General features: G+C 43.5%; 1 protein-coding gene across 1 annotated transcript in view; it reads left to right on the top strand.

The window, feature by feature from the left end:
* LOC126564461 (tyrosine-protein kinase Dnt) overlaps nucleotides 1-12095 on the top strand; it is a 76761-nt gene extending 64666 nt beyond the window's left edge. The window contains exons 2-6 of the mRNA XM_050221524.1: nucleotides 10155-10521; nucleotides 10587-11342; nucleotides 11415-11634; nucleotides 11714-11790; nucleotides 11871-12095. Coding sequence (XP_050077481.1) covers nucleotides 10155-10521; nucleotides 10587-11342; nucleotides 11415-11634; nucleotides 11714-11790; nucleotides 11871-11982 — 1532 coding nt within the window. The 3' untranslated portion in view covers nucleotides 11983-12095. The remainder of the gene's footprint in view (nucleotides 1-10154; nucleotides 10522-10586; nucleotides 11343-11414; nucleotides 11635-11713; nucleotides 11791-11870) is intronic.
* The last annotated feature ends 314 nt before the right edge of the window (nucleotides 12096-12409 follow it).

Below are 12409 nucleotides of genomic sequence, written 5' to 3'. Positions count from 1 at the left end.
CATGTCCCGGAGGGTTGGCGTGTATGTGCAAACGAAGGGCATCGAACCGTGAAATTGGACCGCTGGCAGGACGGCATTCGCTCATTTCGATTGATGACCCAAACCATCAGCAAAGAGCCTACGATTGCTGGTATATGCCGAGGGGTTTTATAATCGAATTTGCGTAGACCACGCAGTATTGGATCACACTGTTCATATGTCCATATCCGGGACATGGCCGCTGCAAGGACGCTACTGAGACTGATATATTGGGCGGGCGAGGGCGCGATCGCAGGACGTGATTTAACAATTTCATTATCTCTTTTTTTCACCGTTTACCGTCACCGTGTTTGGTGTTCCGGGAGAGCGTTGGCCGCGCTCCAGAATTACATGTTTGATGATGATGATTATACGTTGTAGCTGGTTGGTTTTGTTTGCATTTAAAAATCGTCGCCAAGTTTTGTTACGTCCACCAAGGATTTAATAATAATCGCCAGCTTTTTAGACCACTTGTTTCCTGCAGTTCCTCGTGTTTTTCCCCCTTTATTATTTTTTTTTTCAAACAAGTTTTCTCAATTATCTCGAACGAATCGTCGAAGCTTAAAGTTCGAATTTTCTCGTTCGTTTGGCCATGACAAACATTTTCACTTTAAAACTTTCCTCCGTGATGGAGCTCCCGGGCCCGCCAGACACGTGCGCCTCAATTTCACCCACGTTGCTACAGTTAACGTTTCGGTTGTGCCATACATTCCAAGAAATCCTATTTATTGAGAGTCTTCTTTCTTCATCTACCAAATTATTTTCTCAAATCCAAACAACACGAGCATGGTCTTGTCGGTTCGCGAACGCCTGGCTTCGATTGTGTGCCAAATTTCGGAAGATTATTGACTCCTCAAACACGCCCGAAAAACGGGTCCACTAAAAATCGTTGACAATTGACGCTCGTTACCGATGAAATGCCACCCACCCCTAGCCAGGCTCTCAAGCACTTACGCAATATTGTAACGAGGAAAAAAAAAGTTTTGTTATTATAATTTTCCAGTATCGCCCTCTCCGAAGCAAGCCATCTGACCATTATACGTGCTTGTGCAAAGATCCTTTTTTCCTGGCCCGGCTTCCGGAACCGAGACAAGAAAACTAAGTCCCAAAGCGCATTACTTACCACGTTCACCATCACCACTGGGAGGGGATGGGGGGAGCATTGTTGCCCTGTGGCCGTTAGCGTTGAAAGGCAGGAAAAGCGCTTAAAAATGGGGAGCGAACGAGACACGTTTTTCCACCCAAAAATCGGTTCCCATGGAGAGAGAGAAGACGGGGCGGAATTTTAGCACATTTACAACCTAACGAAGCCCGTGGGAGTTTTGGCTAGGAGTGAAGAAGGTGGGCCATTTTGTGGATAGCTCGCGTGCCAAGTCACCAGCACCCGGGTAAGGCTGGGGCAGCATAATTTCTTCGCAATAATAAGCTTAAAATATCTTGAAATTCTTCTACGTACACAAACACACTCACCAGAGACTCATGTTCTTCACCTTGCGACCAACCTTTGTCGTGTAAATGTCAGCCAAACGTCATCAGCGTGACACATTTTGGCGAATATCTTTCGCGACATTTCACACGCCCGCCCGTCGACGACGACGATGATGATCGGGCGCATCGGCTCTCATCCTACATCATAATGAGGCCTCCGTAGCTGCAAGCCATGACTTATGCTCCACCGCTATCCCGCCACTAGGACCTACCACGTGGTATGAGTTCCAAGTAAAAACAGCGAAACAAGAAGTTTCTACACGCCTCTCCTGTCAATTTCGATGAAAGATGATTTTACTTCACAACTAATTTTGCATCGCCCCGTTACCTGAATGTCTTCCCAGCCCATCAAGTGGGAAGTCTGTGTGTTAGCATATTTAATTAACATCGTTTGACTGCAGGGCAGGAGATCCTTAAAGAGGCGACACGCTATTTTATGCTCTAGTTGTGTTCTGTCTCTTTTGGCTGTTGCTGACGGTTCTAATTTAATTATTATTAGAAAACCTGATACGATACGGGCGTTCGCGATGTGTCCTCCTTAAATCTTGAAGAAATTGAGATGGTGTTTTTTTTGTTGCTCTCTCTCTCTCTTCCATTTGTCTTCTAACGATGGGCGGACAGATTTTCCAACTGATTGCTTTCCTGCCCGTCTGACTGCAGCAGCATAATTGTGTAATTAGTGCAGCAGCTAGGCCTGCACCAATTTGTCGATGGATGATTTGCTGTGGACACAGGCTCAATGAGGGAGAAAACTGAAGAAAACTTATTAGTTCTTTTCACTTAAGGGTGAGAGTGAACGTGGACAATCCTGTTCAGTGTGTGGATAAACTGTTTTGTAAAAGAAAAGTCACCGAAAGAGGACGATAATTACAGTGGCCTTCATCTAATGTGGCACAGAAAAACATTTCAATGCTGTTTTTGGAGTGTGCAACCAGCGACATGGCGCGAGGTCTTTTGGACGTTAGTTGAGTTTCCTTGAACGAGTTTCCCCGGATAAGGCTCCGTAAATCCCCTGCACAAAAAGTCTTGTGCGTTGCCCCAGAGACTAGGTCCCTTAGATGAGGCCCCTTGCACGAAACTCCACGGATCAACATGGATGACGCCTTGGAACAGGTCCCTGAGTATAGATATCTTGGACTAGTTTCCATGGACGAGTATTATTGGACGATACTCCTGAGAACAATCCCCTTACGCAAATTCCCTTAGATAAATTCTCTTCAACGAGTTGCCTTGTATGAACCCCGTTGGACGACAGACCTCTTCCGTCGTTATTTATTAAATCATAAAGACAACTCACGTTCAACGTAATTCTACGATGTTCCATTTTCTGTGGACACAACTGTATATCCTTCATTAATTGGGAAAGTTTTATGTGTTCGTGAAGTCTATTTCTAATTCTTATTCTTCTCACGACATTCGAGTGCAATTAATCATGCATTCCTTGTGAGGCGTGCCAATCTAATCTCACAGGTTTCTTTTTGTATGTGGTGTACTAATTACACTAGCGCACATGTTGTGTAATTGTTAGTATCTCGATTCAGCTCTATAAACCACAACATTAGGTTTCAAGCTGTTTTCAACCGTTAAAAATAGTTTGTGGCTTTTCCGGGCTGGAATCCATCATCCCACCAAGATGTTGGAAAATGGAGTCTCACATTTCACCGGCCCCGTAACTGACCACTATATCGATCCCGGATTCTCACATCTGGCACAGTCACACAACAGATGAGAGTGATAGATTGCGAAAAGGCAGCTCCTTAGTAAAAAAAAAACCTTGGCTCCCAAACCAGAAAACAATCGACGAATGTTGGTGATGGTGATGATGATTGCCAGACCCACTTATGTGTGTCCCAGGGAAGCTATTTCCTATTCTCTCGCCATTCGCCACTTCGCACAAACCACAAATCGGACCACCGCGCTCCTTCCAACATCTCCCCCTTCGCCCAGCGCTCCCAGTTGGCCGAATGAAATTAATTAAACGAAGAAATTAATTGAAAAGATGCGCTCTTTCGTCCAAACCACGACGAGGAAGACCACCGTGTCTCGCGTTGGCCGTGGCCAACAGAAAGGAAAATTACAGCGCATGGTGGGATTTTCATTTGGGTTTTCCACACGCGTTCGCGTGCCTTCCCTGTACTTCGCTGTCTAAAGGAAAAACTATCCACCAAAACCCTTACAATCTATGCATATTAAACTGGAAAATCATTTCCCATTCCCTGACCGACGGCCAGCATCCATCCATGCCGCAACGGGTAGCTTTTTGTTTTTGCTGTTCTGGATGTGTATGTGAAGATGATGGCACGAAATAATAAAAGGATTTTCATTTGCTCGCGGTGGCTTTTTTGTTTTGCAAAAATCTTCATCCCAATGGCAGTCGAGCTTAGTAGCTCATCCAGTGAATATGTCACACAGAAACACAACTTTAACGATCGGAACTAGCGCAAAGTTTCGAGGCTCTCAGAAGTACATATTATGTGAATGGAATAAATTTTGCTGCTGACAGTCCATAATTCTCCTTACGCCGCCTTTTTTTCTTTCGCTGCCCGTTATGCGTGATGTTCTTCATAACCACCGCCACCGAACATGGTCCCATGATTTGAAGGAAATTAAGCAATTAATTCTAATTAAAGCAGAGCACGACCACCGCACCGACGACGCCGGGATCTGATTTAGTATTTCACTGCAAAGCGCGACAGCAGTGAAGAAGGGTATCAGGATAAACGACGACGAGAATAATCAGCAGCTCGGTACCAGGAAATGGTGAAAAGACATCAGCAAAGTACCACCTTTAAGGCTTTTGGAGGTCGGTCGGTTTTCATTCGATCGCAGCTTTACGTTCCTTTTCCTAAACTCGACTATTCTGCACGATGGTCCGAGAATGGGTTTTTTTTTTTGGAAACTGAACTAATTTTTTTAAAGTCACAAGTCATAAATATGGATTCAATTAATCCATAAAACTGATGTAAATGATTCTAAGATCTCTGATCTGAGATGCCTAATTCCTTACAGCAATACGGCGTGCATTACAAATCAAGTATAGAATGTCCGCCCTTTAGTCTGAGCCTGAATCACTGTGCGGAGGTCGGTCTTGTCGAAGAGATCCCTCTCGGCGTATAATTAATCATTCCGCCAATTTCTGCGGTCATCCTATGTGGGGTCTAACATGAGGCTTTTTTCCTTATTCGGAATCTTGGTGTCGTAACAAAAAACATTTGTCTTGAGTGTCTGTCTGTCGCCGAAAAGTTTGCGTGACATTTCGTATTTAAATCTCCTCCTTAAATCTGTCTCATCACATAACTCTTGACGATCCTCAAAGGTGTATAGTTCCTTTAGGGATTGTGTGAGTATTTTATAAAACTTCGCACCGAAAAAGACTCTTGGAAAAAGTGGCTACATTGTGGTGTGGGAAAATCCTCTCGCACCGATAGTTGTCCAGGCGAACTGATAAATCTCACTAGCACTCAGGAAGAAAAGTTCTTAAATTATAAAATAAGCCTCAACTTTGCAGCCGGCAATTCTTCGCAGGGTGAGTTTTTGACGCAAGGTGACGATTTTACGTCGGCTTGTTACCTCCAACTAGAAATGGACCTTATGGCAGACAGACAGACTTCTGGGAAAACAAACTTTTGCTTCAAACGTCTTCAACCGATGAAAAGAACTGTCGAATTATTTCCCATTTTTGTCTTCTTCAATTTCATCTCCTTACCTTCATTTTTATTTTGGGACAAATATTTTATGCGGTTTTTCTTTTTAATTATTTAACTAACAAACAAACCCACTTTTTAGCAAAAAGTTCTACATTTTCTTTCGGACGTGTGCTAATACCTTCTCCTTTTTCCACCTCATTTGTTTTGGATTCTGAGTGCGTTAAAGTTCTTTGGCTATAGCAAAGTCTGTCGACGAACGGCTGAATGGAACAATTAGTTTTAAGCTGTCAAAAAACGTGTGCCGCCGGTTTTTACTTCTTTAATTTGGATTTTATTGTTTTTGGGTTATTTTTTCCTCTCTCTCTCCCTCTCCTTACTTACTTCCTGGTGTTCTATTATTCCACTTTTCCACGCTTACCGTACATCCTTTCTATTCTATTCGGTTTTATTTTCTTTTCTTTTTAAAACCATTTTGTTTGCTTCTTCAATTTAGGCTCTTATACCTGCTTTCCGTGTGCGGGTCGCAAATGCTTTTTAATGTTTTCTTTTTTTTCCTTCCCTTCTTTTATTCGCCTCGCTCGGTTGACATTACTTTGTATTGTTCGCAAAACTTATTTAGAACATTCTAATAAAACGTCCACTCTCTTCGTTTTGTCTTCTCGATTTCAATTGCGCTTTGTACCCCTCGATGTCTATTCAATTCTTTTCTGTTTTCTTATGATTTTTTAAACTGTCGGAAATGGATTCCATAGAATTCACTTGTCCGGATTTTATTTCAAACAGAAAAATAAACTCACAAAACAATGATGCCGTTCGCACCGCAACATAGCGTATTTCACACCTTCTGTTCGGTGTGTGGGCAAGCAGAAGTAAGAAGTGATCTACCGAACATAATAATGCAGACCAGAAAAATAAAACAGTAAAGAAGGGAAAACAAAACCACCAAAACAGGAGCATGGAAAAAGTGTGTTACGACGAAGTAAAACGATTCCGTTCCGGAAGATTATCAGCCTGGGAAGCGAAAACGGTGGTGGCCTCGGTCAAGACTCACCTTGTACCCGTATAGTTCCACCGTTCTCACCGTTTATAGTCTGCTAAAACATATAAAATCCCAATCTTGCCTTAATCGAGTCCAATTCACACTCAATCATAACGGCTTGGCGTGAGGAGATAATAGCGTGCGGTTTGGTTTGATAATTGAAAACAACAAACCGAAAGCGAAAAACGAACCAAACGAGCAAACGAAGTGAAGCAGCTGTGTGCTGTATTGTGTTGTAGGAAAATAAATGCAACCGCTTATCTCTGATGCATTGCGATGTCCTACAGTGCAAGTGCAGTAAATGGGAATCAAGTGAACTGTTCCGCTTAACCTACCCAGAAACAAGATAAAAAAATTCGAAAATCTTAAAAAACAATTAAAAAAACAATGAAAAAACTTACAAACATTTTAAAAAAGTTAAAAAATAAAAAACCATAGAAATGAAAAAACAACTACACAAAACTATATGAAAATAAATTATAAAAGATCTATAAGTGTATAAGAGTAAATTTTGATATAACTTATAAGTAAAAAGATAAATACAAGAAAAGAAAAAAACATTACGAAACAAAACAAGAACACCTTAAAGATGGTTTTGCACAACACAGCAGAATGTGCCCACTCAACAACTACTGGGCCAAGAATTCAAAAGGATTCCTTTCAAAGGTAGTTATTCACTTTAGATCCAGCGACGCCTTCGCAATGCTTCCTCGCTTAGTTACCGGTATGGCGTTCCGGTTTCCATGGGACGGTGCTGCGTGAAAGTATCCTTTTTCGCCGTACATCCTTTGTCAATCAAACACGGCTAAACTATTCCATCAATCTATTGATCGACCTTTTGTTCCCATCCCCGGGTTTGCTGTTCTGTTTTATTCACTTTTCTTTTCTTTTTTTCCCAATTTTCGAATATTTCCAATACGTTTCTTTGCTGTATTGTGCATTCTTAATGCTGCTCGTATTCTTTTCAATTTATTAGTGCCATAATTCACATCTTTCTTAGTCTTGTTTTCTTTCCCTCTTTACTGTTCTATTATTTTTTTTCTTCGAAAACGCTTCTTTTATTTTACAACTCAACACGAATTGGTGACGCGTGATAGAGATAGAAAACACACAGAAATTCCAGTTACGTGATTGAGTTATTCAAGATTTATCGCTGATTTGTTTTTCCACCTCGGCCTATCAAGCCATAAAAACATATTCATCAACCCCATTGTTCACCGGCTGGTTCTAACAGCGATTATAAAGCGAACCGTTTGTTTTGCCTTTTTTTAAAAATTCGTCACAATTTCGGTTTAGGTTTTATGCTTGTTTACTGTTTTTCCCGCTTATTTCTCTTTTCAAATGCATAATCCTCACATTAGCATCGGAATCGCCTCTTTTTTGTTAAATCGCTGATTCGTTTTGCTTTTAACTGGTGACCCTCTGCTGTTGTTTGCTTACCGTGTCGATGAATCGCATCTGTCAGACCTCTACGGAGGGATTCATCGAGGTGTCAACCCATTTTCATCCCTATACTGTGAAGGGTGACAACACATTGAAGGTAGAGTGTTGAAGCGAGAAAAGCCTGCTTGCGATGTTTATTAAATTTAATCGGATTATCTCTCAATTTTCTGGTTGAATGTTATTATTATCTTACCCACCAGTACCCACGTGTATGTATGTGTGTGTGTGCCTGTTCTGAAGGCTGCTGCAACGGACAACAACAGCGGCAAAAGGAGAGAAGGAAAAAAAAAGGTTTTAATAGACCTCACTCTTTACCCAAGATAGATACGATTTTCTTCTGCCCTTTCTGCTTCGTGTTGTCCTTTGGATGAACAATTATTTTCCATCATGCACCCACAGCACGGGTGACAAAATGGCGAAGGGAAACCCCCACATTCACCAACGCAAACACAAGGCGCATCTCAGATTTTGGTGCATTTAATTAGATAAAAACATTTTATCATCTCCCAGCTGCGTTTAATCACTACCGTGGATCAACGCGTGGAAACTGCGTGGAAACAAATCGTTTTCTCAGCCACTTCGCCCCTAATTCTCTCTCGATGGGAGTTGAGGGAAAAATTAATTCCAAACACCCGTTAGTGCGACGAACCGCGAGAGGCGCCCCAAAGTCTGCACAAATAAATGCCACGGTGGCGAATAGTAGTGGAGTGTGTATGCATCATTAAATGTCGCCACAGTAGCTTTTTTTTTGGTTTGTTGTTTTTCCATCCATGACGAGATCGCCACGCCAGAGCTTTGTGTTCCGAGTTTCCGGAAGTTGCCTCCGGATTCTGGCATCCGGTTTTCCGGGCGCTTTTTGGCAGTGATTTATATGACTGTTTTTTTTTTGTTTTCCGCTTTTCAACACTTTTCAATGTGAAAATTGAAAAAAAATGTGTGCCACAACCATTCGACAAAAAAGAAAGCACACATAAACAGAGAGAAGAAAGGTGCTATTTAGGGTGCAAAGAATATGCTAAACTCCAAAAAGTGGTGAGTAGAAGGGAGATCGTTGAAAAGGTTAAAATAAACGATTTGCAGCGCTGGTTGAGGGCCGTTTTTTTTATTTCTCACCGATCCGTGTCTAATGTGCGTTTTCGCGCGCCTGCTTTCGTGCTTATTTTCCGCTAACCACGCGTGAAGAAGAGCAAACGTGCGGGTTTTGTGCGCCCATTGGCGTGATAGCGTGCTAGATTATTGGCGCTTGTTAATTGGCGGGAAAATTTGCTATCCTCTCCATGGCAACATTGTTTGCAGGAAGAGCAAGAAACAAACGACCGATCAAGTTGACAGGCAACGGTACCTTGGGAGAGATCTTGTGTTTTTGGAAGCATCACCCATCTGATCATGTCGGATCGTTTATCTTTTTTATCGCCGATTTTTATTAAAAAGTCCCAATTAATCCAAATTAATTGCTCACTCTCTATTGAGGGTGAATCTATCTACAAAACGCACCGGAGAAGAAAGAAGTTGTCCAAAATCTCTACCAAAAATTTCCCACTGAATTAAGCCGTGAAAGATTAAGCCTAGCAGCAGGGCAGTATCAACAACGGCAAGAAGAAAAGAGACGTGAAAACAAACACAAAAAAAAACTGCAGAAGCCACACACCGGCGGATGCAATTTGAGCGGATTAAAATTTATTTTATAGCAGCTTACTGTCGCATTAAGCAGCAGCAGCAACCAGCTTCACACCAGCTCACACTTACCCTAGCGCCTCATAATTCTTGGGCGATAATTGTTTGCATGATAACTCCCGGCGAGAAAAAAAAAACCCCACATACCGACCACCTTAGTGTGATGTAGTAATATCATGCTGCACTCTATATTTTCTGTGCCTTTTTCTTGTTGCTGGCAAAATGTGGCAAAATTTGCATTCGCGGTTTGCAATAAGCGCCATCCCGCGTTCGTGAATAAGCGCATATTGTGTTAAAATGGCACGTATGGAAGAAATCTTATTGTTGTTAGTGGAAGCCACCAGAAAGAAAGAGCATTAAATGAAGTAAATGGCCAGAGGAAGAATCTTAATGTGCGAGTTTTTAAAACACATTAAACATAATGCTGAATTATGAGGGGGATAATAGAGCTGGGCGCGCTGGTCCATGTAAATGAGAATAGTTTCTGCTGTAAACTGTTTGGGAAGGAAGCTAGACAAGTGAGCTGTTTGTTAGGAGGTTTTTGGGATGATAAATGGAATCACCATATGGAGGTTTAACCTTCCTTATCTTAGCTGGTACGTTAGTACAATCAGTATCGTAATTATTCTACAACATTCTCGGGGTTGGTCCTAATCTTGATAAAATATTTGTTTTTCAAGGACGAGAGACGATACTAAAAAAATCAGCAGGCACCAAAATCGATGCTATGTCTCTAGAGGAGACTAACCTCCCTTTATCAGGAAGAAGAATTTTCACATCGCCAACGTGTCCTTCTATTTTTGCGACTTGTAATACAAACTCTGTCTTCTCTTTTTCTTCTTCAGGACTCTCAGCAGAAATCTATTACGTCCGCGAAGGACAAGTCAACGCGTACGCTCTTCACTTTACCGTACCGGTTCCCGCCGATGTGGAGGAGATCTCCTTCACCTGGCAAAGTCTTGCCGATCGACCACTGCCCTATCGGATCAACATCGATTCACCCGATTCGATCGCACTTCCTAAGCCTTCGATGAACATATCCTGGCAGGGAGAAATACCGGAACACATCGAAACGTTCGCGATTGGTTTGCGATGCAGTGGACAAAAATCGGCCGAAGTCGATGTGACGATCACGATCGAGGTAACACTGGATCGTATGACGGGCAATACAACGGAGTTGCTGTTCCGTCGGAAAAAAATCTGTTTGATGAGGTAAATATTGGAGAACCGGACATAAATTAAAGCATTTTTAACAACTATTTACTTCTACTTTCTAGCGAACATCCAGATGCAACTCAACCGGACCCTTACTTGCTAGAGAATGCATCGAACGGACAAAACGGACTGATCACCATAATAATTGGAGGAATTCTAGCGATTCTCTTCGTCTCGATCTTCATCATGATCGCGTACTGTGTTCGAGGCTCGTTCAACAGAAAACCACACCACGCTCAGCCCATCCGAACGTCCAGCTTCCAGCGGCTTCAAACACACGCACCATCTGCACCCTCCTCGATCGTATCTCCTCCCTCGATCGCACCGACGATTGCAACCCTCTCAAGAAATCGTATCTACGCGAATGCCGAACCAGAAGAACTTCAGCGCCGTATCTCTGAGTTGACCGTACAGAGATGCCGTGTGCGTCTGTCTAGCCTGCTCCAGGAAGGAACATTCGGGCGTGTATACCGTGGAAGCTATAACGATAGTCAGGAGGTGCTAGTAAAAACGGTCGGACCGCACGCGTCTCAGGTGCAGGTTTCCCTACTGCTACACGAGGGCATGAGTCTGTACGGTGCACAACACCCCGGAATCCTCTCCGTATTGGGTGTATCGATCGACGATCACACCGCTCCATTCCTGCTCTATCTGGCTCCGGAAAATACGCGCAATTTGAAGATCTTCCTTCAGGAGCCAGTGGCACGCACGCTAACCACAATCCAAATCGTCAAGATTCAGCTCCAGCTCGCCCAAGCACTTGGCCATCTGCACAGTCATGGTGTCATCCACAAGGATATTGCGGCGCGGAATTGCGTGTAAGTGTCTGTTGAAATTGTTTGTGAATTCTTAAACAAACTAAGCCTTCGAATGTCTTGCATTTATTTCAGAATCGACGATCAGTTGCGAGTGAAGCTGGCCGATAACTCTCTATCGCGTGACCTCTTCCCTGGTGACTACTACTGCCTGGGGGATAGTGAGAACCGACCAATCAAGTGGCTTGCGCTCGAATCGATCCAGTTCAAACAGTTCAGCGAAGCGTCCGACACGTGGGCATTTGGTGTTCTCATGTGGGAATTGTGCACACTCGCCCGACAACCCTATGCTGAGGTAGGAATCAGCATCAAACTTGGCTGTGTTTTTGGACATTGCAAACTAATGGCTCCTTTTTCTCTCTCAATTTATCTAGGTTGATCCGTTCGAGATGGAGCACTATCTGCGCGATGGTTACCGGTTATCGCAGCCCATCAACTGTCCAGATGAGCTGTAAGTACATAAAGCGCCGCAGTAGAAAAAATGATCCACCTCTTCAGACACTAACGCGTCGTTTTTCCCAAAACATTCAGGTTCGCAATAATGGCCTACTGCTGGACGATGCTACCGATGGAGCGACCATCGTTCGAGCAGCTCCAAATCTGTCTGCAGGACTTTTACGCCCAGCTGACACGCTACGTCTAGGGATTACCGAGTCCCGGCCAACGGTTCTACATGTTTCCTACGCCCCGGGCACTATCGTTAAGCTTTAGATTTAGAGTGAAAAACCGATCCCCCGCGTCCGCCCCAGTGCCCGCACCCCACGCACTGCCTACGTTGGTCTCGAATCACGAGAGTGACGCGTCCGCCGTCTACAACACACTGCCGGCCATTACTGCTGGTGGTGTTTCGTGACAAAAGCCTGCACCGTTCGCCAGTATCGCCGGACAGGGAACACTGCCACCATCAATGGCTTGGAGATCCGTGTCCACGCTCACTGCTAACGGTGCACGATGGAAAGGTGGTAAAAAAGCTTTCGCAAAGGATCTGCAGCGTAGCAAGGATCATCATCACCATCACCACCATCATCATCATCATCATCGCTTCCCGAACTTCCGCACGATCGGCCCGA

Source organism: Anopheles maculipalpis, chromosome 3RL (assembly GCF_943734695.1).
Source record: "Anopheles maculipalpis chromosome 3RL, idAnoMacuDA_375_x, whole genome shotgun sequence".
Classification (NCBI taxonomy): Eukaryota; Metazoa; Arthropoda; class Insecta; order Diptera; family Culicidae; genus Anopheles; species Anopheles maculipalpis.
This window is presented reverse-complemented; position numbering and strand designations above follow the sequence as displayed.